The sequence below is a fragment of the Lytechinus variegatus genome, chromosome 9, assembly GCF_018143015.1.
Source record: "Lytechinus variegatus isolate NC3 chromosome 9, Lvar_3.0, whole genome shotgun sequence".
NCBI classification, from domain to species: Eukaryota; Metazoa; Echinodermata; class Echinoidea; order Temnopleuroida; family Toxopneustidae; genus Lytechinus; species Lytechinus variegatus.
Window position 1 is genome coordinate 24,096,213 of NC_054748.1, and position 26,760 is coordinate 24,122,972.

Consider the following 26,760-nt stretch of genomic DNA (forward strand, 5'->3'; position numbering starts at 1 on the left):
GGGGTTTAGGGGGTTCAAACCCCCCCCTTTTCGTTTCCTTTTTTTTTTTTTTTTTTTTGCTTGTCTCCCCAGAGGTCGGTCTGGTAGACGCACGGTACCCCTACATAATAATGTATGACGCAAGAAATTGTAAGCACAAAAAGAGGGCGGATTACCAGCCCCCACCCCCCCCCCCCACCCTCCCCCCGCTCAGCCTCAGCGGTGACCTTTTTCCGGAAAAACAGGTAACATGTGTCGCTAGTTATGCATGCGCGACTACATGTGGTCCACCCCGGCCTGGCGCGGCCCCCTGGCCGGGCTGACTGCACTGTGTACGTACGAACGTGTATTATGTTATAATACGTTACACCTCTAGTGGCGTGGAAGACGCAAGTAACTTTTGAACGGTATGTAAACCCCTCTTTAAAATTTTGAAGTTTAATCTTAAATTTTAATCTCTTATTTATTTACTTTCATAAGCACTTTAAATAGCCTTAGGTGTAGGAATCATACGAGAACGAGTCACTGTCAGGTTTAAATCATTGTAACAAATTCTACAATCATACAAGTTGCAATAATTCATGGTGGAATGCATGCATGCATGCGCATGTACAGTAGATCTAACTTGACTCGAGTAGGTCTAGATCTACTGCTGATTAACTGAATAGTATACGCCCACGGTCCACCGTACCGGCTGACGGCAGGTACATGCGAGAGCCTGACGCCCCGAGCGCTATATAGGCGTTCGGGTTGTCGTAGTTAACATACACCGTAAACAGCATAGATATTGGCTTGGCCCTATCAATCATCTAGTTAGATCTAGATCTAGTACTACTTATTTAATAGCATAACAAGACTAGTACCACTGTACCAGTAGAGTAGTAGATCTACTATTATTAGAAGTGACTATAGACTATATAGACAGTGAGTAGTGAAGTTGCAAAGTTGATTGTATTTGATTTTGACTGTGACAAAATAAATTCAAATTCAAAGTTCCCCCAAAGTTCAAACACGATCTTATTAAATTAGGTTATAATTGGGATTTTGGAATATCAACAACGTGCAATAACAAGTGCGTTTAAGCCAGCCCACAAGATATTTGTGGCAGAGCTACCAAGTCTCACGCATTATGCGTGAGACTCAAGCATTTTGGACTCTTGTTCATCCCCTCAAATCTCTGTCTCACGCAATTATCACAGCCTATCCCTATATACATTGTACACAATGTCTGTGATCTCACTCAGATTCACAGAAAATCTCACGCATAGCTGGTCTTTGAACTTGGCATCTCTGTGGTAAATTCGACAAACTTTTTCTTGATCTCTAGTTAGAAAGTGCTGCATTTCGTTTAAAAGTGGTTACACGACATTTGTAAACTTATGATTGGGATCAGCCTCGAAAGGCCAATGACCTACTGCTGAATCCCACAACCATTATCTCAATTTATTATGACAATCTGTCAATCTCTATCAAATGCTTCATTATTTATGGAAGTATGTACTCGCCTTATACGATTTTCGGTTTATATATCTATATTATGTTTATATATCTACAGATAGTCTTTGTATGTTTTTCAACAATATTTGTGGAAATAAATGAACTGAACTTAATTAAAATCAGTTAATACTATGTCTTAGTTTAATAAATTGAAAACGCATGAATAATTAAATTAATTTATAAATAAGGGAAAGAATTAAATAAGTGAATGAATATATGAAGAGTTTCATCGCAAAACGCATTAAGCGCAATTTTTGACATTTCTGAAGTAAGAGCTCCATCGGATAATACAAAATAATATATTTCAAATGAAACATTGCTCATTATATAAAGGATTTTTGCAGTTATGATTAAAAGTATTAGAAATTTTCTTATTATTTTCTTTATATTTCAGCAACCTAAATCTGAAATATCTCAAATCAACCAAAATGGATATATTGCAATGAAACTCTACATATGCATTATACTTTTGTCGTTTTGTTTCTTTTTCAGAACAAGGCAATACAGAGTTACAGAGTACTAGACTACTAGTAGTAGTGAGACGACTATATAGTGACAATATGCCGCAGGTATTTTGATTTTTTTTCCGTCTTCTTTTCCCTCTCGATACTATTAATACATGGATAACTTTGCTTCTTATACACACGGTAGCCCGAGCATGTTTTACTTTTAGATGCAGAACATTTTTTCTACCAATATAAATGTGTTGATGGAGGGAAGGGGGCAGCCTTTCGGGAATTGCCCGCTTTCTTTCATCACGTACTTACATGCATGCACGGTCTTTGATTGAAGTATCACCTTCAATCAGTATACTTAAGCGTCCCCCATTTTTTGACCAGAGCATTCAAATATTACATGTGTAAATCCTTCCCAGTGGTGTATTTATGGCCTAATTAAGGGGGGGGCACATGGATTCCCAATGGATGGGGTGCAGGGGAAAGCCCCCTAGAAGCTAAGAGCTTTTAGCAATTTTAACAACAGATTCTTGGGCCGCCATATATTGTCACTTTTAGTAAACACTGTTGGGGGGTGCCCCCTTGCCCCCACCATTTACTATGCCGTATGTTCAACATCCATCCATGTAAACTCAGATCATGCCGTGCATTTTGGCTTCAATTTACTATACGCTTCGAGTTTGACCCCAGTATATTACTCTTTCTTTTCTTAGCATCCAAGACCAAAGAAATCACGGAAGCGATTTCAACAACAAACCCTTTTTCACTTTGGTCTAGCACAATCTAGTGTCGGTGTTAAACGAGCGAGAGCGTGTTCAGGAGGTGAAGGTGCGTTTTGAAGCTAAAATCATTTTGCTAGAGGGCAAGTTCAAGGTTATTTCTAGGCTGGCGAAAGTTAATTTCTGAACAAAATTGACGTTAGAAAATGCAAAACTATTCTTGTCCCATGTGTAAAGATGGATAATGATTATTGCAGATAATAAGAATTTATGATTTTTTTTATTTTTGATTTAAATGAAGAAACTGTATAATAAATAGCATTTAAATACACAGGTCTAGAAATTGAAGTTGTGGAAAATGTGTTTATCGTCCTGATGTCATGTCCCCTGTGTAACGCCTGCAAAATAGCTTAACTTACCCTTTATAATATTTGAAGTAAGATGAATTAATAACCATCCGAAATACACTAACGCTTTATTATACTTACAAAGTTACTCTAACAATGTGAGCTTGCTGAATTTTATCATTAATTGTGGACATTTATTTAATCCATCCATATATGATCTACCAATCAATTGTACAGATGCAAAATTGACATGTGCTCTAAGAGTTTCTGCTTTGGAGTTGAATCGGAGAAATACAGAATACCAAATTTTCAAACAACGCTTGCTGCAAAACATGGATGCCGTCAACATGGTCCTACGACGGGATGTGCCGGGCGATGGAAACTGCTTTTTCCACTGTGTACTGGATCAAATGGGTCGACCTGGGATGGAATGTGGACCTAAGCGCAGAACGGCTTCAAACTTGAGAGCGGATGTCGTATCCTTTCTAGCTAACGTGGTTAGTGCGATTGTGTCAGTAGCAATTCAGATTTATCTTCTTTTTTTTTGTAAATGATAACGACAAATCGGGGCTTAATTTTCATTACTGCTTCTCTTCTAACATTTTAATGATTGTTTACAATGAGAGTATGATGAAGCAGTGGTAACGATAGAACAACATGAAAGGACTGATTTTTGGTGTGTGTGTTCCGCTTGTGCATAACTTAAAGCCATAATATTGTTTTGGTGGATTTGAATGACTTTCCATCAATCCTTGGAAAATTGCAGCATTTTCACTCCAGATATTAGTAAACAACCTAAAACCTAACCATAATTAATTTAGAAGGCATTTTAAAGTGAAATTAAATATGGCCCCCACTAGAGAGAGCTATGTACATAACTCTAAGGTAGATTTTTTGGAGCATCCCGAAAATGTAAATTTTATGCAATTTTCTATAACAATTTATGGTTTCAGACAAAACGATCCACATGGCTTTTATAGCTCGTACAACTCGATAAATAAAACCCCTTAATTTTCAACCATAACCCCAAACTATACTTCGTATTAAAAAAATAATAATAAAAAATATCTACCCCTGATAGAGAAACACAGTGTGAACTTGTAAAATTGGAAGGTGCATCATTTTAGTAGGCCTACATGTACCTTACCTATACAGTATACATTTCCACAGGTATTTAATTCTCTGGATCAAATTAGGAATTAATTTCCGATTTCCTTATGCATGCATACATCACCTGTACTTGAGGTGTCATTGTTGTTGCTTCTATTTCTTTCAGGATGAAAATGACCCACTAAAACCTCATGTCACCGAAAGGTTTTTGTCTGAATCGAAGAAGGATGGGATTTGGGCTGACCACGTTATCATCCAGGCAATGGCGAGAATGCTCCACAGGGACATATGGGTGGTTACCAGTAGTGAGTCCATGACTGAAAGGGGGAACCTCATCGAGAAGATTCAAAGTGGATACCAAGGACAAGGAGACCCAATGCTTTTGGGTCATCTTGGCCAACTTCATTATTGGAGTTTAGGTAAGTGTTTTTTTTTGGAGTGTGCAAAGACTTGGAACATACAAAGGGTGTAAGGTGGCCTAAAGGCCCTAAAGCGACAATAAATTCAGAAGCACCAAACAACAAGATTAGATTAAAAGCATTGGACAGAGATGCCACTTTTCAGGAAACTTTTAATAATAATAATAATAATAAAAAAATAATAATAATAATGATAAAAATAATGATAATAATAATCATCATAATAATACATGTGACTTTTAATGCGCCAAACCCAAACATATATATTAAAAAAAAATTAATATGTTTTGTATGTTTTGCCAACAGAACCAAAGTTGATGCCAGTGAGTGCAAATAACTCTCCATCACCATCTCCGTCGTCTGTGACCACACCACCAGCTCCGCCACCTGTGACCACACCACCAGCTCCGCCATCTCCGATCCCACCACCAGCTCCGCCATCTCTGCCACCTGTGACCACACCACCAGCTCCGCCATCTCCGCCACCTGTGACCACACCACCAGCTCCGCCATCTCCGATCCCACCACCAGCTCCGCCATCTCCGCCACCTGTGACCACACCACCAGCTCCCCCATCTCCGATCACACCACCAGCTCCGCCATCTCCGATCCCACCACCAGTTCCGCCATCTCCGCCACCTGTGACCACACCACCAGCTCCCCCATCTCCGATCCCACCACCAGCTCCGTCATCTCCAATTCCACCACCAGCTCCGCTATCTCCGCCACCTGTGACCACACCATCAGCTCCGCCATCTCCGATCACACCACCAGCTCCGCCATCTCCGCCACCTGTTACTACACAACCAGCCCCGCCACGTCCACCGCATGTGACCCCACTACCCGCTCCGTTTGAAAATGATATTGGTTTGTTCATCGGCAAAAGAAGGGTAAGTTCATCTAAAATACTGCTTAATTTATTTGAAGGATAAAGTATGCTTATGCTCAAGGATTGCAGGATACCTGCACCTTGAACGAATAGCTATTGAAATGTCCGAAAATATGCGCGGTGGAAAGGGAGCATTTGTTGTGATTTCATAGAAAAAGACTGGTTGCGTTTTGTAAGCATTTATCTTATTTTTGGCAATTTTGATTTCTTTATTTTTATTTTTTTCTTTTTTTTGTTTAACGTGGGTAATGAGGAGGACAGTAGCTAACATGAATCCAAAAATCATTAATTTTGATAAGGTAAATTTCAGTGGACATCACTCTATGAATTGTAATGTTTTATTTCGACGCTCAGTATTATGAAGTTACATGACATTTTATATATCCATGTCAGGCTAAAAATGTCTATAATTGCACATAATTTTCTTTGTACATCTTACGGGGGAAATTGTTTCACTTGCTATTTTCATTTCTCTTTTGCTTCTTGCAGCTAGATGGTAATACTCAAGTTCGGCTCCTTCGCAGTATTTGGGTGCCAGGAAAACATCATCCTTTTCCACTGGACAATAAGCGAAACCTGAAATTTCAGCATCAGTGGCTCCAGCGTTGGCCTTGGCTTGCATATAGCGCGTCAAATAATGGTGCATTTTGCAAACATTGTGTGTTGTTAGCGCCAGATAATGTTCGAGGTCAGCGACTCCGAAAGTTAGTGACGGAGCCTTACACCAATTGGAAGAATGCTCTTGAGCACTTCGGAGCTCACGAACAAAATGAGTACCATAAGACATGTGTGGAAAGTGCGTGTCGCTTACTGAAAATAGCTGACAAGAAGGAGACATCAATAATACATCAAGTGGACAAATCAGCAAAACAAAAAGTGGAAGAAAATCGCAAAAAGATTCGCCCCATCATAGACACCGTAGTATTATGTGGAAGACAAGGACTTGCCCTCAGAGGGCACCGAGATTCTGGCCTGATAAGTACAGACGAAGAACCATTGGCGAATGAAGGTAATTTTAGAGCTCTCCTCCGTTATCGGGTGCAGGCTGGTGACCAGAGTTTGAAGACGCACCTGGAACAGTGCAATAAAAATTCTTCGTACCTTAGTCCACGGATCCAAAACGAGATAGTAAACTGCTGTAACACCTACATCCGAGACAAAATTGTAAAACGGATAAATGCTGCCCAGTGCTTCTCCGTATTGGCAGACGAAACTACCGATGTGTCAAGCGTGGAACAGTTTTCCCTGTGTGCGAGATACGTTGACGAAAAGATGTGCGTTCGTGAAGACTTTTTGCAATTCGTACCTGTGTATAACCTAACAGGAAAGAATCTTGCAAATGTACTGACGGAGAGTCTGGAAGGGTATGGGATCAACCTCCAATACCTCCGTGGTCAAGGTTATGACGGGGCAGCAGCCATGAGTGGGAGATTTAAAGGTGTACAGAGTCACATTTCAAAAGAGTACCCCAATGCCCCATATGTGCATTGTGCGGCACACAGTCTTAACCTCGCGGTGTCGGGGTCATGTAATGAACGTCCGATAAAAAACTGTATGGGAACAATAGAAAGTGTTTACAGCTTTCTTAATACTGCCAAGCGTCAAGCTGTACTGAAAGAAAGTGTAGAAACAATGAAAGCAGGGTCTCCTAAACCACGTGTGGAGAAACTTAAACAACTGTGCCACACAAGATGGATAGCCAGACATGATTCGGTACTAACATTTTTAGAGTTGCTTCTTCCAGTAGTAGATTCACTGGAGTCTATTTCAGAGTGGGAAGACAGAGTCTCCGCTACAAATGCTTCCCAACTTCTTTGCGCTATTAGGCATTCAGAGTTTATAGTATCACTTCACGTAATTGCAGAAGTCTTTTCAAAGAGCCTGCCCCTTTGCAGAGACTTACAGAAAGAAGCGACTGATCTTGCTGCTGCGATGTCATCCGCACAAATACTAGTACAAGCTCTAGTGGAGATGCGAAGCAAAGCAGACATAGACTTTAATGACATATTTCTACGGGCTACCAAGACATGTGATGCCATCGGAGTGACTATCAATCTTCCAAGACTTGCAGGAAGACAAGCACAACGATGTAACGTACAAACAAACTCACCAGAAGAGTTCTTCCGAATTGCTGTCTTCCTACCATTTGTGGACCATTTCCTAAGCGAACTAAATAGCAGGTTCTTAAGTCACAAGACCCTCCTTACAAGCTTCATGTGCTTGTTGCCGTCAGAAGAATCTCTGAAGGTTTCTGCGAGGCCATCACGCGAGCAGTTAACTCAGTTAGAAACTCTTGTAGACAAGTATTCATTTGATGTTGGCACTCACCATCTTGGGGCTAAAGGAGAACTAGAAATATGTTACCGTGTAGTCTCACAGTTAGAGAATAAACCCAAAAATGCACTGGAAGCACTCATTCGATGTGATCCCATTGACTTGCCCTCTATACATACCCTGCTCAAACTTCTTGCAACCCTCCCTGTCTCAACAAGCTCCAGTGAAAGGTATGCTTTTCATTTTAATTCATTAATTCTTAATTTGTATTATATGTCTGTCTTTAATTTGAAGGGATAGGCCATAGGGTATCTTTTGCGAGCACAAGTTACGTTTTTAGAAAAAGAGAGCTTGCATTTCCCAGGTATCAAATAACGGGAATTTAATTGTGCCCCCAGCCTTTCGTTTTTGTCCCACGGCACTGTTTAAAAGATGCACATTTGTAAAGAGTGTCATAGCCGTTAAAAAAATGAAAAAAAGGAATGATTTATTTCGAGTTTTTACTTTGGAATAGTCATGATTTCATCTTTTGACATGGTTTGTAGGTTTGATGAGTTTTTTGGATATCAAATAATTGGTCTGAATTGCTACGATGTAATTGAACATCATGGTCTTCATTCTTCAAAAAGAAAACAATAACATACTCACAATTTAAACATTCTGCTCTTTAAGATATTCTGACTGTCGAAATGACATTTGTTTTTAAATTAAAGCTAATACTTTTCGGTTTGCGTGCTCATGATATAAAAACATGGAACGAGAAAGTTACATGATAAACATTAAACTATTAATGTAAGCAGTATTATGCCTATGCAGTTAAAGTGAATGAATGCACGTTTCTTTTATTTTTCTTTTGCAGATCGTTTTCAACAATGAAAAGAATAAAAACATATCTCAGGAATACTATGGGTCAAGATCGCCTTAACGGCTTAGCATTGCTTAACATCCATCGTGAGATCTCCATCAATACCGATGAGATATTAAGTCGGCTTGCCGAAGAGGCACCAAGACGAATTAACTTGAGAATCTAGAGTAAGTATTTCATATTCATTGTTTTCATTAATTTGTTTGCATACATTTTTTGTTTTGCGTGCTTGTCTCACCGGAGATCGGTCTGGTCAAGGAGTTACCAGGCAAGCGCCTGATAACTCCTTGGTCTGGTTACGGACAGTTCCCCTACCCAATAATGTATATGACAGCAATAATGAACAGAATCTCTTTGTTTCCGACGAAAAACACAGAAAAAATTTCCGCTCACTTCGCTCGCTCCATTTTATTATATCTTTTATTTCCGCATGTCGCCGACATGATCACGGTATCGCCATTAACAAGGCCATACATGATTATCATGATGTATACTTATGAATACAAGTGAACCAAGACAAAGACATACGTTTTCTTACAAAATATGTTTTACCAATATGAAAACCAAAATGACGGAAAACGCTAAAATGTCGGTTAGCTCGCTCCGCTCGCTCGTAATAATTTATGAAATTCCATAAGTATCTAGTCTCCTATTCAAGGCCGTATTATGAGTGTTACGAATAGAAGGACATGTAGCATCGACTAATATTTGATTTACTAACAAACTATTGACAAGAAATGTATGTTTTGACGGGAAAACGCGAAAATTTCGGCTCGCTCACTCCGCTCGCTCGTAATCATTTATGAAATTTCTTAAGTTTCTAGTCTCTTGATCAAGGCCATATCATGAGACTTACGAGCAGAAGGACATGTATCATCAACTAATATGTAATCATTACCAACAAGCTATTGAGGAGAATTGTATGTTTTGACGGAAAACGCAAACATTTCGGCTCGCTCGCTCCGCTCGCTCGTAATTATTCATGACATTTCTCAAGTTTCTAGTGTTCTGATCAAGGCCATATCATGAGTGCTACGATCCGAAGGACATGTAGCATCGACTATGATACCAACAAACTATTGAAAAAAGGTTATGTTTTCAACGCAAAAACGAAAACATTTCTGCTCGCTCGCGGGTCATGACCGCACTGTTACATACCCCATCCCCACTTAAATGTTACTGTCTTATTTGCAGCGCTGAAAAAAAGGAAAAAAAATCATCACCTCCCCCCCCCCGCTCATCACTTTTTATAGACTGGGCGGGAGATTTAAAAAAAAAATCAGCTCGAAAACCCCCCCCTTTCAAAAATCCTGCGTACGCGCCTGTATACCACCAATGTTAAAGCTACACAGCAAAAAACGTGGTGTTAACCGGTGTACATAGAGGACCATACCAGTTGTTTTACACCGGTGTTAAATTGGTGGTGTTAGTTTTACACCCATATGTGTTATTACAACACCTTTGGTTGTTATATTTACACTCTTTGGTGTTATGTTCAATCTCTAGGGTGTAGTTTTAACACCTCAGGGTGTGATCCTCTATTAACACCAACTGGTGTCAGTTTTAACACCACAGTTTTTACAGTGTACAGTCCTTGGTCATGTTGGTGGGTGTTTTATGCATTGAAGAAGCTGCTTGTGTAAGTTACGAGCAACTTTTCTGGAGACTGGTTACCCTTTCTTTTCGTATCATATTTTCATAGGTGTTGATTTAGATCCTAAGAAAGGGACAGCAGTCGTTCGTAAAGTCGCTCGTAACTTACATACAGCTTTGTGAAACGCCAACACGGCTAAAATCAAGGTTTTGTTGGCGGTCGATATCAAATCTTTGTTACAACGAGGCGCAATGGGCAAAAATTTACGGATCGAAGCATAATTCTACAGGTATAATCTATCATTAGATCTTATGTAACGTGTATCACTTGTGAATACGGCACAAAATAAATGAAATATGGCTTTACCTACAACCTCCCCATTATGATCCTCTTCTGTACATTCATAACATTTAATTTTAGTATCTAACTTATTTATATATTCATTACTTTATTACAAGTGTAATATTTTTCTAATACTACCGCCCCCGCACGTAATGCTCCTACCCATTTCCATAAAATACCCTAATCATTGCATTTGGGATTTGACTGCGTCGCAAACACATCAATCAAATTCGATGTTGATGCTTGAACATCTTGTATTACCAATCAAAATTAATCTACAATTTTATTAGAAAAAAAACGCTATTATAAAACAAAGTTCTGTGTTATATCTGCCAGACTGTGCAGTGGGTTAATTGTTAATGGACGGAATATGAAAGTTAGGATGATTAAGGTTGGACAATGGCGGGAATCTCATTATCTAATGGCATACAAGTACATGTATCCCGTAACACAAAGGTTAGCAATTGATCGCTAATTTCAAAGAACAATTCTGATTGGTTCATATTCAGTCTACTTAGCAAAATGCGCATGCAATGAGGATCTTGATTGGTCATTTCATTTAGCGATTAATCGCTAACCTTTGTGTTACGGCGCCGATATAGTCGGGTTCAGGCGCGTACGCAGGATTTTTGAAAGGGGGGGGGTTTTCGAGCTGATTTTTTTTTTAAATCTCCCGCCCAGTCTCTAAAAAGTGATGAGCGGGGGGGGAGGTGATGATTTTTTTTCCTTTTTTTCAGCGCTGCAAATAAGACAGTAACATTTAAGTGGGGATGGGGTATGTAACAGTGCGGTCATGACCCGCGAGCGAGCAGAAATGTTTTCGTTTTTGCGTTGAAAACATAACCTTTTTTCAATAGTTTGTTGGTATCATAGTCGATGCTACATGTCCTTCGGATCGTAGCACTCATGATATGGCCTTGATCAGAACACTAGAAACTTGAGAAATGTCATGAATAATTACGAGCGAGCGGAGCGAGCGAGCCGAAATGTTTGCGTTTTCCGTCAAAACATACAATTCTTCTCAATAGCTTGTTGGTAATGATTACATATTAGTTGATGATACATGTCCTTCTGCTCGTAAGTCTCATGATATGGCCTTGATCAAGAGACTAGAAACTTAAGAAATTTCATAAATGATTACGAGCGAGCGGAGTGAGCGAGCCGAAATTTTCGCGTTTTCCCGTCAAAACATACATTTCTTGTCAATAGTTTGTTAGTAAATCAAATATTAGTCGATGCTACATGTCCTTCTATTCGTAACACTCATAATACGGCCTTGAATAGGAGACTAGATACTTATGGAATTTCATAAATTATTATGAGCGAGCGGAGCGAGCTAACCGACATTTTAGCGTTTTCCGTCATTTTGGTTTTCATATTGGTAAAACATATTTTGTAAGAAAACGTATGTCTTTGTCTTGGTTCACTTGTATTCATAAGTATACATCATGATAATCATGTATGGCCTTGTTAATGGCGATACCGTGATCATGACGGCGACATGCGGAAATAAAAGATATAATAAAATGGAGCGAGCGAAGCGAGCGGAAATTTTTTCTGTGTTTTTCGTCGGAAACATGAGATTCTGTTCATTATTGCTGTCATATACATTATTGGGTAGGGGAACTGTCCGTAACCAGACCAAAGAGTTATCAGGCGCTTGCCCGATAACTCCTTGACCAGACCGACCTCCGGTGAGACAAGCACGCAAAACAAAAAAGTATGCAAACAAATTAATGAAAACAATAAATATGAAATACTTACTCTAGATTCTCAAGTTAATTCGTCTTGGTGCCTCTTCGGCAAGCCGACTTAATATCTCATCGGTATTGATGGAGATCTCACGATGGATGTTAAGCAATGCTAAGCCGTTAAGGCGATCTTGACCCATAGTATTCCTGAGATATGTTTTTATTCTTTTCATTGTTGAAAACGATCTGCAAAAGAAAAATAAAAGAAACGTGCATTCATTCACTTTAACTGCATAGGCATAATACTGCTTACATTAATAGTTTAATGTTTATCATGTAACTTTCTCGTTCCATGTTTTTATATCATGAGCACGCAAACCGAAAAGTATTAGCTTTAATTTAAAAACAAATGTCATTTCGACAGTCAGAATATCTTAAAGAGCAGAATGTTTAAATTGTGAGTATGTTATTGTTTTCTTTTTGAAGAATGAAGACCATGATGTTCAATTACATCGTAGCAATTCAGACCAATTATTTGATATCCAAAAAACTCATCAAACCTACAAACCATGTCAAAAGATGAAATCATGACTATTCCAAAGTAAAAACTCGAAATAAATCATTCCTTTTTTTCATTTTTTTAACGGCTATGACACTCTTTACAAATGTGCATCTTTTAAACAGTGCCGTGGGACAAAAACGAAAGGCTGGGGACACAATTAAATTCCCGTTATTTGATACCTGGGAAATGCAAGCTCTCTTTTTCTAAAAACGTAACTTGTGCTCGCAAAAGATACCCTATGGCCTATCCCTTCAAATTAAAGACAGACATATAATACAAATTAAGAATTAATGAATTAAAATGAAAAGCATACCTTTCACTGGAGCTTGTTGAGACAGGGAGGGTTGCAAGAAGTTTGAGCAGGGTATGTATAGAGGGCAAGTCAATGGGATCACATCGAATGAGTGCTTCCAGTGCATTTTTGGGTTTATTCTCTAACTGTGAGACTACACGGTACCATATTTCTAGTTCTCCTTTAGCCCCAAGATGGTGAGTGCCAACATCAAATGAATACTTGTCTACAAGAGTTTCTAACTGAGTTAACTGCTCGCGTGATGGCCTCGCAGAAACCTTCAGAGATTCTTCTGACGGCAACAAGCACATGAAGCTTGTAAGGAGGGTCTTGTGACTTAAGAACCTGCTATTTAGTTCGCTTAGGAAATGGTCCACAAATGGTAGGAAGACAGCAATTCGGAAGAACTCTTCTGGTGAGTTTGTTTGTACGTTACATCGTTGTGCTTGTCTTCCTGCAAGTCTTGGAAGATTGATAGTCACTCCGATGGCATCACATGTCTTGGTAGCCCGTAGAAATATGTCATTAAAGTCTATGTCTGCTTTGCTTCGCATCTCCACTAGAGCTTGTACTAGTATTTGTGCGGATGACATCGCAGCAGCAAGATCAGTCGCTTCTTTCTGTAAGTCTCTGCAAAGGGGCAGGCTCTTTGAAAAGACTTCTGCAATTACGTGAAGTGATACTATAAACTCTGAATGCCTAATAGCGCAAAGAAGTTGGGAAGCATTTGTAGCGGAGACTCTGTCTTCCCACTCTGAAATAGACTCCAGTGAATCTACTACTGGAAGAAGCAACTCTAAAAATGTTAGTACCGAATCATGTCTGGCTATCCATCTTGTGTGGCACAGTTGTTTAAGTTTCTCCACACGTGGTTTAGGAGACCCTGCTTTCATTGTTTCTACACTTTCTTTCAGTACAGCTTGACGCTTGGCAGTATTAAGAAAGCTGTAAACACTTTCTATTGTTCCCATACAGTTTTTTATCGGACGTTCATTACATGACCCCGACACCGCGAGGTTAAGACTGTGTGCCGCACAATGCACATATGGGGCATTGGGGTACTCTTTTGAAATGTGACTCTGTACACCTTTAAATCTCCCACTCATGGCTGCTGCCCCGTCATAACCTTGACCACGGAGGTATTGGAGGTTGATCCCATACCCTTCCAGACTCTCCGTCAGTACATTTGCAAGATTCTTTCCTGTTAGGTTATACACAGGTACGAATTGCAAAAAGTCTTCACGAACGCACATCTTTTCGTCAACGTATCTCGCACACAGGGAAAACTGTTCCACGCTTGACACATCGGTAGTTTCGTCTGCCAATACGGAGAAGCACTGGGCAGCATTTATCCGTTTTACAATTTTGTCTCGGATGTAGGTGTTACAGCAGTTTACTATCTCGTTTTGGATCCGTGGACTAAGGTACGAAGAATTTTTATTGCACTGTTCCAGGTGCGTCTTCAAACTCTGGTCACCAGCCTGCACCCGATAACGGAGGAGAGCTCTAAAATTACCTTCATTCGCCAATGGTTCTTCGTCTGTACTTATCAGGCCAGAATCTCGGTGCCCTCTGAGGGCAAGTCCTTGTCTTCCACATAATACTACGGTGTCTATGATGGGGCGAATCTTTTTGCGATTTTCTTCCACTTTTTGTTTTGCTGATTTGTCCACTTGATGTATTATTGATGTCTCCTTCTTGTCAGCTATTTTCAGTAAGCGACACGCACTTTCCACACATGTCTTATGGTACTCATTTTGTTCGTGAGCTCCGAAGTGCTCAAGAGCATTCTTCCAATTGGTGTAAGGCTCCGTCACTAACTTTCGGAGTCGCTGACCTCGAACATTATCTGGCGCTAACAACACACAATGTTTGCAAAATGCACCATTATTTGACGCGCTATATGCAAGCCAAGGCCAACGCTGGAGCCACTGATGCTGAAATTTCAGGTTTCGCTTATTGTCCAGTGGAAAAGGATGATGTTTTCCTGGCACCCAAATACTGCGAAGGAGCCGAACTTGAGTATTACCATCTAGCTGCAAGAAGCAAAAGAGAAATGAAAATAGCAAGTGAAACAATTTCCCCCGTAAGATGTACAAAGAAAATTATGTGCAATTATAGACATTTTTAGCCTGACATGGATATATAAAATGTCATGTAACTTCATAATACTGAGCGTCGAAATAAAACATTACAATTCATAGAGTGATGTCCACTGAAATTTACCTTATCAAAATTAATGATTTTTGGATTCATGTTAGCTACTGTCCTCCTCATTACCCACGTTAAACAAAAAAAAGAAAAAAATAAAAATAAAGAAATCAAAATTGCCAAAAATAAGATAAATGCTTACAAAACGCAACCAGTCTTTTTCTATAAAATCACAACAAATGCTCCCTTTCCACCGCGCATATTTTCGGACATTTCAATAGCTATTCGTTCAAGGTGCAGGTATCCTGCAATCCTTGAGCATAAGCATACTTTATCCTTCAAATAAATTAAGCAGTATTTTAGATGAACTTACCCTTCTTTTGCCGATGAACAAACCAATATCATTTTCAAACGGAGCGGGTAGTGGGGTCACATGCGGTGGACGTGGCGGGGCTGGTTGTGTAGTAACAGGCGGCGGAGATGGCGGAGCTGGTGGTGTGATCGGAGATGGCGGAGCTGATGGTGTGGTCACAGGTGGCGGAGATAGCGGAGCTGGTGGTGGAATTGGAGATGACGGAGCTGGTGGTGGGATCGGAGATGGGGGAGCTGGTGGTGTGGTCACAGGTGGCGGAGATGGCGGAACTGGTGGTGGGATCGGAGATGGCGGAGCTGGTGGTGTGATCGGAGATGGGGGAGCTGGTGGTGTGGTCACAGGTGGCGGAGATGGCGGAGCTGGTGGTGGGATCGGAGATGGCGGAGCTGGTGGTGTGGTCACAGGTGGCGGAGATGGCGGAGCTGGTGGTGTGGTCACAGGTGGCAGAGATGGCGGAGCTGGTGGTGGGATCGGAGATGGCGGAGCTGGTGGTGTGGTCACAGGTGGCGGAGCTGGTGGTGTGGTCACAGACGACGGAGATGGTGATGGAGAGTTATTTGCACTCACTGGCATCAACTTTGGTTCTGTTGGCAAAACATACAAAACATATTAATTTTTTTTTAATATATATGTTTGGGTTTGGCGCATTAAAAGTCACATGTATTATTATGATGATTATTATTATCATTATTTTTATCATTATTATTATTATTTTTTTATTATTATTATTATTATTAAAAGTTTCCTGAAAAGTGGCATCTCTGTCCAATGCTTTTAATCTAATCTTGTTGTTTGGTGCTTCTGAATTTATTGTCGCTTTAGGGCCTTTAGGCCACCTTACACCCTTTGTATGTTCCAAGTCTTTGCACACTCCAAAAAAAACACTTACCTAAACTCCAATAATGAAGTTGGCCAAGATGACCCAAAAGCATTGGGTCTCCTTGTCCTTGGTATCCACTTTGAATCTTCTCGATGAGGTTCCCCCTTTCAGTCATGGACTCACTACTGGTAACCACCCATATGTCCCTGTGGAGCATTCTCGCCATTGCCTGGATGATAACGTGGTCAGCCCAAATCCCATCCTTCTTCGATTCAGACAAAAACCTTTCGGTGACATGAGGTTTTAGTGGGTCATTTTCATCCTGAAAGAAATAGAAGCAACAACAATGACACCTCAAGTACAGGTGATGTATGCATAAGGAAATCGGAAATTAATTCCTAATTTGATCCAGAGAATTAAATACCTGTGGAAATGTATACTGTATAGGTAAGGTACATGTAGGCCTACTAAAATGATGCACCTTCCAATTTTACAAGTTCACACTGTGTTTCTCTATCAGGGGTAGATATTTTTTATTATTATTTTTTTAATACGAAGTATAGTTTGGGGTTATGGTTGAAAATTAAGGGGTTTTATTTATCGAGTTGTACGAGCTATAAAAGCCATGTGGATCGTTTTGTCTGAAACCATAAATTGTTATAGAAAATTGCATAAAATTTACATTTTCGGGATGCTCCAAAAAATCTACCTTAGAGTTATGTACATAGCTCTCTCTAGTGGGGGCCATATTTAATTTCACTTTAAAATGCCTTCTAAATTAATTATGGTTAGGTTTTAGGTTGTTTACTAATATCTGGAGTGAAAATGCTGCAATTTTCCAAGGATTGATGGAAAGTCATTCAAATCCACCAAAACAATATTATGGCTTTAAGTTATGCACAAGCGGAACACACACACCAAAAATCAGTCCTTTCATGTTGTTCTATCGTTACCACTGCTTCATCATACTCTCATTGTAAACAATCATTAAAATGTTAGAAGAGAAGCAGTAATGAAAATTAAGCCCCGATTTGTCGTTATCATTTACAAAAAAAAAGAAGATAAATCTGAATTGCTACTGACACAATCGCACTAACCACGTTAGCTAGAAAGGATACGACATCCGCTCTCAAGTTTGAAGCCGTTCTGCGCTTAGGTCCACATTCCATCCCAGGTCGACCCATTTGATCCAGTACACAGTGGAAAAAGCAGTTTCCATCGCCCGGCACATCCCGTCGTAGGACCATGTTGACGGCATCCATGTTTTGCAGCAAGCGTTGTTTGAAAATTTGGTATTCTGTATTTCTCCGATTCAACTCCAAAGCAGAAACTCTTAGAGCACATGTCAATTTTGCATCTGTACAATTGATTGGTAGATCATATATGGATGGATTAAATAAATGTCCACAATTAATGATAAAATTCAGCAAGCTCACATTGTTAGAGTAACTTTGTAAGTATAATAAAGCGTTAGTGTATTTCGGATGGTTATTAATTCATCTTACTTCAAATATTATAAAGGGTAAGTTAAGCTATTTTGCAGGCGTTACACAGGGGACATGACATCAGGACGATAAACACATTTTCCACAACTTCAATTTCTAGACCTGTGTATTTAAATGCTATTTATTATACAGTTTCTTCATTTAAATCAAAAATAAAAAAAATCATAAATTCTTATTATCTGCAATAATCATTATCCATCTTTACACATGGGACAAGAATAGTTTTGCATTTTCTAACGTCAATTTTGTTCAGAAATTAACTTTCGCCAGCCTAGAAATAACCTTGAACTTGCCCTCTAGCAAAATGATTTTAGCTTCAAAACGCACCTTCACCTCCTGAACACGCTCTCGCTCGTTTAACACCGACACTAGATTGTGCTAGACCAAAGTGAAAAAGGGTTTGTTGTTGAAATCGCTTCCGTGATTTCTTTGGTCTTGGATGCTAAGAAAAGAAAGAGTAATATACTGGGGTCAAACTCGAAGCGTATAGTAAATTGAAGCCAAAATGCACGGCATGATCTGAGTTTACATGGATGGATGTTGAACATACGGCATAGTAAATGGTGGGGGCAAGGGGGCACCCCCCAACAGTGTTTACTAAAAGTGACAATATATGGCGGCCCAAGAATCTGTTGTTAAAATTGCTAAAAGCTCTTAGCTTCTAGGGGGCTTTCCCCTGCACCCCATCCATTGGGAATCCATGTGCCCCCCCCTTAATTAGGCCATAAATACACCACTGGGAAGGATTTACACATGTAATATTTGAATGCTCTGGTCAAAAAATGGGGGACGCTTAAGTATACTGATTGAAGGTGATACTTCAATCAAAGACCGTGCATGCATGTAAGTACGTGATGAAAGAAAGCGGGCAATTCCCGAAAGGCTGCCCCCTTCCCTCCATCAACACATTTATATTGGTAGAAAAAATGTTCTGCATCTAAAAGTAAAACATGCTCGGGCTACCGTGTGTATAAGAAGCAAAGTTATCCATGTATTAATAGTATCGAGAGGGAAAAGAAGACGGAAAAAAAATCAAAATACCTGCGGCATATTGTCACTATATAGTCGTCTCACTACTACTAGTAGTCTAGTACTCTGTAACTCTGTATTGCCTTGTTCTGAAAAAGAAACAAAACGACAAAAGTATAATGCATATGTAGAGTTTCATTGCAATATATCCATTTTGGTTGATTTGAGATATTTCAGATTTAGGTTGCTGAAATATAAAGAAAATAATAAGAAAATTTCTAATACTTTTAATCATAACTGCAAAAATCCTTTATATAATGAGCAATGTTTCATTTGAAATATATTATTTTGTATTATCCGATGGAGCTCTTACTTCAGAAATGTCAAAAATTGCGCTTAATGCGTTTTGCGATGAAACTCTTCATATATTCATTCACTTATTTAATTCTTTCCCTTATTTATAAATTAATTTAATTATTCATGCGTTTTCAATTTATTAAACTAAGACATAGTATTAACTGATTTTAATTAAGTTCAGTTCATTTATTTCCACAAATATTGTTGAAAAACATACAAAGACTATCTGTAGATATATAAACATAATATAGATATATAAACCGAAAATCGTATAAGGCGAGTACATACTTCCATAAATAATGAAGCATTTGATAGAGATTGACAGATTGTCATAATAAATTGAGATAATGGTTGTGGGATTCAGCAGTAGGTCATTGGCCTTTCGAGGCTGATCCCAATCATAAGTTTACAAATGTCGTGTAACCACTTTTAAACGAAATGCAGCACTTTCTAACTAGAGATCAAGAAAAAGTTTGTCGAATTTACCACAGAGATGCCAAGTTCAAAGACCAGCTATGCGTGAGATTTTCTGTGAATCTGAGTGAGATCACAGACATTGTGTACAATGTATATAGGGATAGGCTGTGATAATTGCGTGAGACAGAGATTTGAGGGGATGAACAAGAGTCCAAAATGCTTGAGTCTCACGCATAATGCGTGAGACTTGGTAGCTCTGCCACAAATATCTTGTGGGCTGGCTTAAACGCACTTGTTATTGCACGTTGTTGATATTCCAAAATCCCAATTATAACCTAATTTAATAAGATCGTGTTTGAACTTTGGGGGAACTTTGAATTTGAATTTATTTTGTCACAGTCAAAATCAAATACAATCAACTTTGCAACTTCACTACTCACTGTCTATATAGTCTATAGTCACTTCTAATAATAGTAGATCTACTACTCTACTGGTACAGTGGTACTAGTCTTGTTATGCTATTAAATAAGTAGTACTAGATCTAGATCTAACTAGATGATTGATAGGGCCAAGCCAATATCTATGCTGTTTACGGTGTATGTTAACTACGACAACCCGAACGCCTATATAGCGCTCGGGGCGTCAGGCTCTCGCATGTACCTGCCGTCAGCCGGTACGGTGGACCGTGGGCGTATACTATTCAGTTAATCAGCAGTAGATCTAGACCTACTCGAGTCAAGTTAGATCTACTGTACATGCGCATGCATGCATGCATTCCACCATGAATTATTGCAACTTGTATGATTGTAGAATTTGTTACAATGATTTAAACCTGACAGTGACTCGTTCTCGTATGATTCCTACACCTAAGGCTATTTAAAGTGCTTATGAAAGTAAATAAATAAGAGATTAAAATTTAAGATTAAACTTCAAAATTTTAAAGAGGGGTTTACATACCGTTCAAAAGTTACTTGCGTCTTCCACGCCACTAGAGGTGTAACGTATTATAACATAATACACGTTCGTACGTACACAGTGCAGTCAGCCCGGCCAGGGGGCCGCGCCAGGCCGGGGTGGACCACATGTAGTCGCGCATGCATAACTAGCGACACATGTTACCTGTTTTTCCGGAAAAAGGTCACCGCTGAGGCTGAGCGGGGGAGGGTGGGGGGGGGGGGGGTGGGGGCTGGTAATCCGCCCTCTTTTTGTGCTTACAATTTCTTGCGTCATACATTATTATGTAGGGGTACCGTGCGTCTACCAGACCGACCTCTGGGGAGACAAGCAAAAAAAAAAAAAAAAAAAAAAAAAAAAAAAGGAAACGAAAAGGGGGGGTTTGAACCCCCTAAACCCCCCCTTGCGTACGCGCCTGGTCGGGTTATTTGTGGCTTGCGATGAAACGAATGTTAACATGAATGATGAAAGAAACCATTGCTGAAGTGTTTTTTTTTGTATGATGGTCGGATATCATCTTGATAATTAATCTTTTCTGCCTCTTAAAAAACATTATGGTTTGGGCCGATGGGATTGCGCTTTGTCGATATATATTTTAATAAATTCCATAGATGAGAACATTGGAGGTGCATTCATTATTATGTTATGAACATTAGGCTAATTAAAAAGAAAGAAGTATATCAACAGATACATGTACGTTTGAAATACAATTTGGCATTCTTCGCATAAAAGCAATAGCTTTGCCTGCGTATGTATGGGCCACTGCCTCACTGATACTATTATACAGTGTTGCTAAAAAAATTGTGAACCCCACCAGATAAGTAACATTATTTGAAGTGTTCAAGTTCTGCCAAATTTTTAGATATAAAATTGTCAGGTGACAAAATATTCCATTAAAATGAAGCTTGATTCCGTAAATAGGCTCGCGGAGCATTGTGTTGTCGTCTACAATAATGTAGGCCTACATTCAACACCCAGTATATAAAGGAGTGCATTTTGTGATGGGGCTTGTCAGGGGGAAGGGGGGGGGGGGGGCAGACTGCCCCCTTGACGAGTCACAACTCATGCAAGGGACGTACCCCTGCCCCCCCCCCCTTTGAACTTGAAGGCCTTTATTTTTTGCTTGTAATTTTTTTTTCTGGTGCGAAAAGTCCTTTTATTTGCGGTTGAAGACCTTTTTGCTTGTCAATTTCTTTTCTGATACGAAATCCTTTCATTGTGGTTGAAGACCCCTTTTTTGCTTGTCAATTTTTTTTGGCGGACAAATTTGCCCCCCCCCCCCCCCCTTGGAAAATCTTGGGTACGCCACTACAGTTGTACATATTCGGCCTATAGCTGATTTTCCATATTTTCGGTAAAGGAACCGTCTCCGCTGTCAAAGCATTCGCATGTGGCTGTAAGGAGGTGGATACTGCCGGTTTTCTCAAATCAGGCACCGTAACCACGGTAACGCCAACGCCACATCGATTAAGACTCTAACTTTAATATTTTGTTTGGTATAGTTCCGTATGAACATGGTGTAAATTGTTTTGATGTGAAAAGTAAACTTTGATCTTCTTATCCGTCTCCTTGGACCATCAATTGCCATTTTAGTACCACCCTCGAAATCCCTGGCCACCCAGATCGTGCTTTTCTGTACCCTAATCCATCTATATATCTCCCAATATTGTCAAAGGAAACTATGGTATCCATGGATACGTATGTGCAACATTTGTTTTTCCACCAATTTCCACATTGTCATCCCTATCTGCCTATACATACGTCGTCATTAAACTTTGAACATTCCTCTTGGCTCCTATAACGTCATTTTTTCTTTACCACATTAAAAGTCCCACATCGCCCGTATCCCTTCCCCGTACATCTTGTCATCCATCTTTTTCTCTATATGTTTCGATTTATCCAGAGGACTATGGTTGCCATGGTAACAAGTGTGCAACATCCCTTTTCCCGCCAGTCTTGAGATCATTGCCACTTTAAATTCCAGGGGAACGATACATTGCTTGCTGACGTCTAAAAGGAGGGAGATGAATCCGGTGTCTATTTTCGGTTTAATCGAAATTTCACAGGTCTTTTCTTCTTATTCTCCTTCTTCTTCTTCTTTTCTTCTTCTTTTTCTTCTTCTTCTCCTCCTTCTGCTCCTTCTTCTTCTTCTTCTACTCCTTCTTCTTCTTCTTATCACTTCTTCTTCTTCTTCTCCTCACTTCTCCTACTTCTTCTTCTTCTTTTCTTCTTTCTTGTTTTATTATTTCTTTTTTACAGTTGTTTTTGCAATGAAAGGAGAAGGACGAGGAGGGGGGGGGGGGGGTAGGAGAGAGGGGAAGTTTGGTGCCGCAGTACCAATGACTTAGGTATACAGAGGGGGAGGGGTTGGGATGCATTAGCAAGCACAGGATAAAGACTGAGAGAGAGAGGGAGAGAGCAAAAAGAAAGTTGGAGGAAGAGGAAAGGAAGACAGAAGGGGAGAGGGGGGATACACACACACACCCTCACATGCAGAGACAGGAAGAGAAAGAAAGGGGTCTACTCTTATTTTAAGTATATAATTCATATGGAATGCATTTGCTTGGAGTTGCTATATTGACATAATCTTTCTTGATCCAAAATGTATATCCCAAATAAAGCCGACGATGTCTCTCGCAATTTCGATTTATATGGAAATATGAGACTAATCCGCGAACTCCCACCGACTCCTCGCTTTAATATTGCAATGTAAATGCATACGGAGGCGGAATTTACATGTACAATAATTGCCATGTCTGCTAGTTTTGATGCCCTTTCTGGTAAACAAACATGGAAAAAAATTATTAAATGAAAATGAATTCACAGTTGTTCTGACTTTCATTAAAGGTCATTTTGAAAAATAGTTTAAAAAAATGATAGGGTATAATGCAATTTTTATAAATGGATTTGAGTAAATGAAGAAAAAGAATTAGTTACTCAACGAACGAATAAGTTCGTTATGAAAATATGAGTGACTTTAAAATCCACGGAAAGAAAAAAAGTTGAAGGGGCCATAAAGATCATGGACCAATAGCGCTCTTTATAATTATTTTTATTTTCTTGTTCCATTTAAAAAAATATCTTCATCATCTCCTTCAATCAAAACAATGAAATGTTCATCAAGATTTGAATGGCTACAGGAGTGACATCCTTTCCTAAAAGTTGCATTAACCGGTTTAAATGGTTCGTGGCAACACTTATTGTTGGATTCAGTTTTATGCAAGGTTGGATATAACATTTGAAAAAAAAATTGCCATTCCTCCAACCTTTTAATGTTGATTTAACATTTCATTTTAGAGTGTTTGAATGAATGATGACGACCGTATCCCTGGCGTCTAAATGTATTTCAATTGATTACAAAAACATAGAAACAGCCAGAAAAGAGGAGTGAGAAAGCGAAACATGCCCTACATCGTTATCATCAAGTCATGACGTAGAACATTAAACGCTGATGAATATCTAAGCCCCATCGGTGTGCATGGGCATTTCTACATCGGGTATTCGGTCCTCAAGCATTGAAGTGAATTAACCTACATACCAAAAGCCATCATTATACGTTAATTTCACCTTCATTCACGCCATCGCGATGCATCAGTAGCCATGTTTACACGTGATAAGCTCTTGGTTTATCTTGCACCGCGTTTGCACGCTGTTACAGCTCGCGGTGCACACCAACAATATATACGTCATAATAAAGATAACGCTGAATCCGTGCGCTTTGAAGTACGTCATAATGGTAAAGTAAATGAAATGCGCGCCAATTGCCGATGCAGAATCGGCTTTCTGTTTACACGTAGAAAAATAGCCGATTCTGCATCGGCTCGCGGTCCTAAACCTACAACTTTGGTGGTGCAAAATTGCCAATTCTGCACCGCGAGCCGATGCAAGTAAATCGCGTTTTCATGCAACCAAAAAGCCGATTCTGCATCGGCTCGCAGTTCTGAATCGCGAGCCGATGCAGCGTGTAAACACGGTATGTACCCTAGTATACTGAGTAATTTACATCGTTTTCAGGTGACACTATACACGCTATACCCCGTTCATATACGCCAACTATTCGGGGGGGGGACGTTGCAAACGTCATTATTATTAGTACCACGATGGGGTATGTGAACGGGTTTAGTAAATCTAAATCCAATTTTTCTTCTTTCTCTTCAACTGTTTTTCTTTCCTTCTTATTTTTTTTTCTGCGGCCAGGAACCCATCATGGAAGTTTTCAAACAAAAACTTTGCATTATAGATTCGTGTTTTTTCAACTCTCAAACGAAAAAACGCCTTTGTGACAAGTTCGGTCGATTTGCCCACAAATGAATGTCTTATTGCCCCCCCCCCCAAAAAAAAAATAGCACCCCTGCATTTCAAGACTAGATGTCATTACATGTTCTTAAATGGATTAGGAGCTTGGGAGAGTAATATTAGAATTTACACTTAATTTTGGTAGACAATGACGAAATTGATGTTTGAACGATCACCGTTTCCAAATAAAGACATAAAATGGAACAAGTACAAGTTCGGAGAGTGCTATGTAAGAATTCCGAGAGGAAAAGTGCATTGTAAATAGGACAACACTGTAAAACGAACATGAAAAAAGGGAGATGCATGTTATGATTAAAAATGCCATCATTTAAAAGGGCCCATAAATGCGCTTTTACAATACAACATGAGCTTATTATAGTGCGCAAGGTGTGAAAATAATTATTGAGTGGATCAATGCCTGCACAAATCGTCGTCGAACATTTTGAAAATACATTCTTCGCTGCCCGGCCTCTGGCAAAGCAGTTTAACAATTTAGATTATGCAATTACTCTAAAACATTAGTTCAATTTTAATTCATTATTGATCTTTTTATTAAAAGCAAAATATAAATGAGAAAGAACAATAAGTAAACACACACTCACCTTGTTTGCTGCTCCTTTCTGAATCGAGATTTTTTTAAAAGATATGTAAGTTGATATTACGATAAGGATATCACGTGGGTATTATGTCACTATAAATTTCGTACTTTTTAGTTGGCGCACAAAAAACAAAGCCTTCGAAACGTAACTGAAACATTTACCTCTAGTTGGAAGTTGAAGAAAACCACTTTCAGTAATTACACCAAACAAGATCGCCTGTGAACAGATAATGATTTTCAGGACGGAAAACACGTGAAACGGGCATTGTATCGAGCGAAGCCATTCAAATGATTATTTCGAAAGTCTCATTTCTCGCACAAACTCGAGTGCATTTTTTTTGTGTGTAGTGGATATTAGTAAGGCTTGCAGCAGCTTCGGAAGAGCTATGATATAAGGTCAGGGAGGACAGAGATAGAAAGAGAGAAACTAAAAGAGGGGAATCAGGAAGAGAGGGGAAGGTGGGGTGGGGGGGGCGGGCAAAGCAGTAATTATGTAGAGGACGATAGAGATAGAAAGAGACACAGAGAGAAAAAAGGGGGAATGCACGCATGGTGGATGCAATATGAAGGAGACAGGGATAGAGATAATTATACTGATTAATTAATATAAGTAGCGAGGAAGAGAGAGAGGGGGGGGGGGGGGGGGGGGGGCGGGGAGGGAGAAAGACGGAGAGAAGGGAAGAAAGATGGGAGCCTTTAGGCGAAGAATTGTGAAATTGATTATAAGAGAGGGAAAGAAAGAGACTTACAAAATTGAGAGGTGATAGAACATTTCAGACTGAGGAGAGATACATAAGGAATAGATGGAGAGCTAAATATAGAAGAAGAGAGAGGGGGGAGGGGTTGGGTGATCAAGGAGCGAATGGCCATTAGTGCATAAAAGATGTCCTCGTGTGTCCTGTTTGATCGCGGTATAATGGACGTAATGGCATCAAGATGATTTTTAACAATCTTCAAATTTTCACTTCATAACTATTCACATACACGTTAAACTATGCTAGATAATTATATAGGACTCTCCGCAGAGATTTAAGTGGCATTAAGAGGACAGATGTCATTGCCATGGAATGAAAACCTCCTGTGATACTTTCTTATACATTATTTCATTACAAAATTGAACTTAATAATTTCAATGGTTTCTATCGAGTTCGATCGCTTTGCTCGGTTGCGAAAGTAGTGCAGTGTATAAGGTACCCATTAGGGCCTACGTCATGGAAATCAATGCGTCACAAGGAAAACTTACAATGAACCAGTCGAAAATAGAATATAGAATATATATATCAGT

The 26,760-nt window shown here is 39.5% G+C and overlaps 4 protein-coding genes across 4 annotated transcripts; 2 read left to right on the forward strand and 2 right to left on the reverse strand.

Moving 5' to 3' along the window:
* The first annotated feature begins 2,009 nt into the window (after window positions 1-2,009).
* On the forward strand, window positions 2,010-5,466 carry LOC121421754 (vegetative cell wall protein gp1-like). Its single transcript, XM_041616553.1, has 3 exons — window positions 2,010-3,494; window positions 4,274-4,526; window positions 4,833-5,466. Exons 1-3 carry the CDS (start codon window positions 3,330-3,332, stop codon window positions 5,456-5,458), a joined length of 1,044 nt encoding a protein of 347 aa, XP_041472487.1. The 5' UTR covers window positions 2,010-3,329; the 3' UTR covers window positions 5,459-5,466.
* Window positions 5,467-5,845: 379 nt separating this feature from the next.
* LOC121421449 (52 kDa repressor of the inhibitor of the protein kinase-like) lies at window positions 5,846-8,875 on the forward strand. The gene is made up of 2 exons (XM_041616141.1): window positions 5,846-7,919; window positions 8,549-8,875. Exons 1-2 carry the CDS (start codon window positions 6,688-6,690, stop codon window positions 8,718-8,720), a joined length of 1,404 nt encoding a protein of 467 aa, XP_041472075.1. The 5' UTR covers window positions 5,846-6,687; the 3' UTR covers window positions 8,721-8,875.
* A 3,229-nt stretch (window positions 8,876-12,104) lies between these two features.
* Window positions 12,105-15,201, reverse strand: LOC121421460 (52 kDa repressor of the inhibitor of the protein kinase-like). The gene is made up of 2 exons (XM_041616158.1): window positions 13,057-15,201; window positions 12,105-12,427 (listed from the first exon to the last, which is right to left on the reverse strand). Exons 1-2 carry the CDS (start codon window positions 14,286-14,288, stop codon window positions 12,256-12,258), a joined length of 1,404 nt encoding a protein of 467 aa, XP_041472092.1. The 5' UTR covers window positions 14,289-15,201; the 3' UTR covers window positions 12,105-12,255.
* Window positions 15,202-15,517: 316 nt separating this feature from the next.
* Window positions 15,518-18,961, reverse strand: LOC121421896 (vegetative cell wall protein gp1-like). Its single transcript, XM_041616697.1, has 3 exons — window positions 17,477-18,961; window positions 16,449-16,701; window positions 15,518-16,143 (listed from the first exon to the last, which is right to left on the reverse strand). The coding sequence occupies exons 1-3, from the start codon at window positions 17,639-17,641 to the stop codon at window positions 15,518-15,520; spliced, it is 1,044 nt and encodes a 347-aa protein (XP_041472631.1). The 5' UTR covers window positions 17,642-18,961.
* Between the last annotated feature and the right edge of the window lie 7,799 nt (window positions 18,962-26,760).

Excerpts from the sequence above, each read along its gene's own strand:
- LOC121421754 (XM_041616553.1), top strand. The coding sequence starts at position 3,330 with ATGGATGCCGTCAACATGGTCCTACGACGGGATGTGCCGGGCGATGGA. Across the intron at positions 3,495-4,273 it reads TATCCTTTCTAGCTAACGTG|GATGAAAATGACCCACTAAA; the intron begins GTTAGTGCGATT and ends TATTTCTTTCAG. Across the intron at positions 4,527-4,832 it reads ACTTCATTATTGGAGTTTAG|AACCAAAGTTGATGCCAGTG; the intron begins GTAAGTGTTTTT and ends TTTTGCCAACAG.
- LOC121421449 (XM_041616141.1), top strand. The coding sequence starts at position 6,688 with ATGTGCGTTCGTGAAGACTTTTTGCAATTCGTACCTGTGTATAACCTA. Across the intron at positions 7,920-8,548 it reads TCAACAAGCTCCAGTGAAAG|ATCGTTTTCAACAATGAAAA; the intron begins GTATGCTTTTCA and ends TTTCTTTTGCAG.
- LOC121421460 (XM_041616158.1), bottom strand. The coding sequence starts at position 14,288 with ATGTGCGTTCGTGAAGACTTTTTGCAATTCGTACCTGTGTATAACCTA. Across the intron at positions 12,428-13,056 it reads TCAACAAGCTCCAGTGAAAG|ATCGTTTTCAACAATGAAAA; the intron begins GTATGCTTTTCA and ends TTTCTTTTGCAG.
- LOC121421896 (XM_041616697.1), bottom strand. The coding sequence starts at position 17,641 with ATGGATGCCGTCAACATGGTCCTACGACGGGATGTGCCGGGCGATGGA. Across the intron at positions 16,702-17,476 it reads TATCCTTTCTAGCTAACGTG|GATGAAAATGACCCACTAAA; the intron begins GTTAGTGCGATT and ends TATTTCTTTCAG. Across the intron at positions 16,144-16,448 it reads ACTTCATTATTGGAGTTTAG|AACCAAAGTTGATGCCAGTG; the intron begins GTAAGTGTTTTT and ends TTTTGCCAACAG.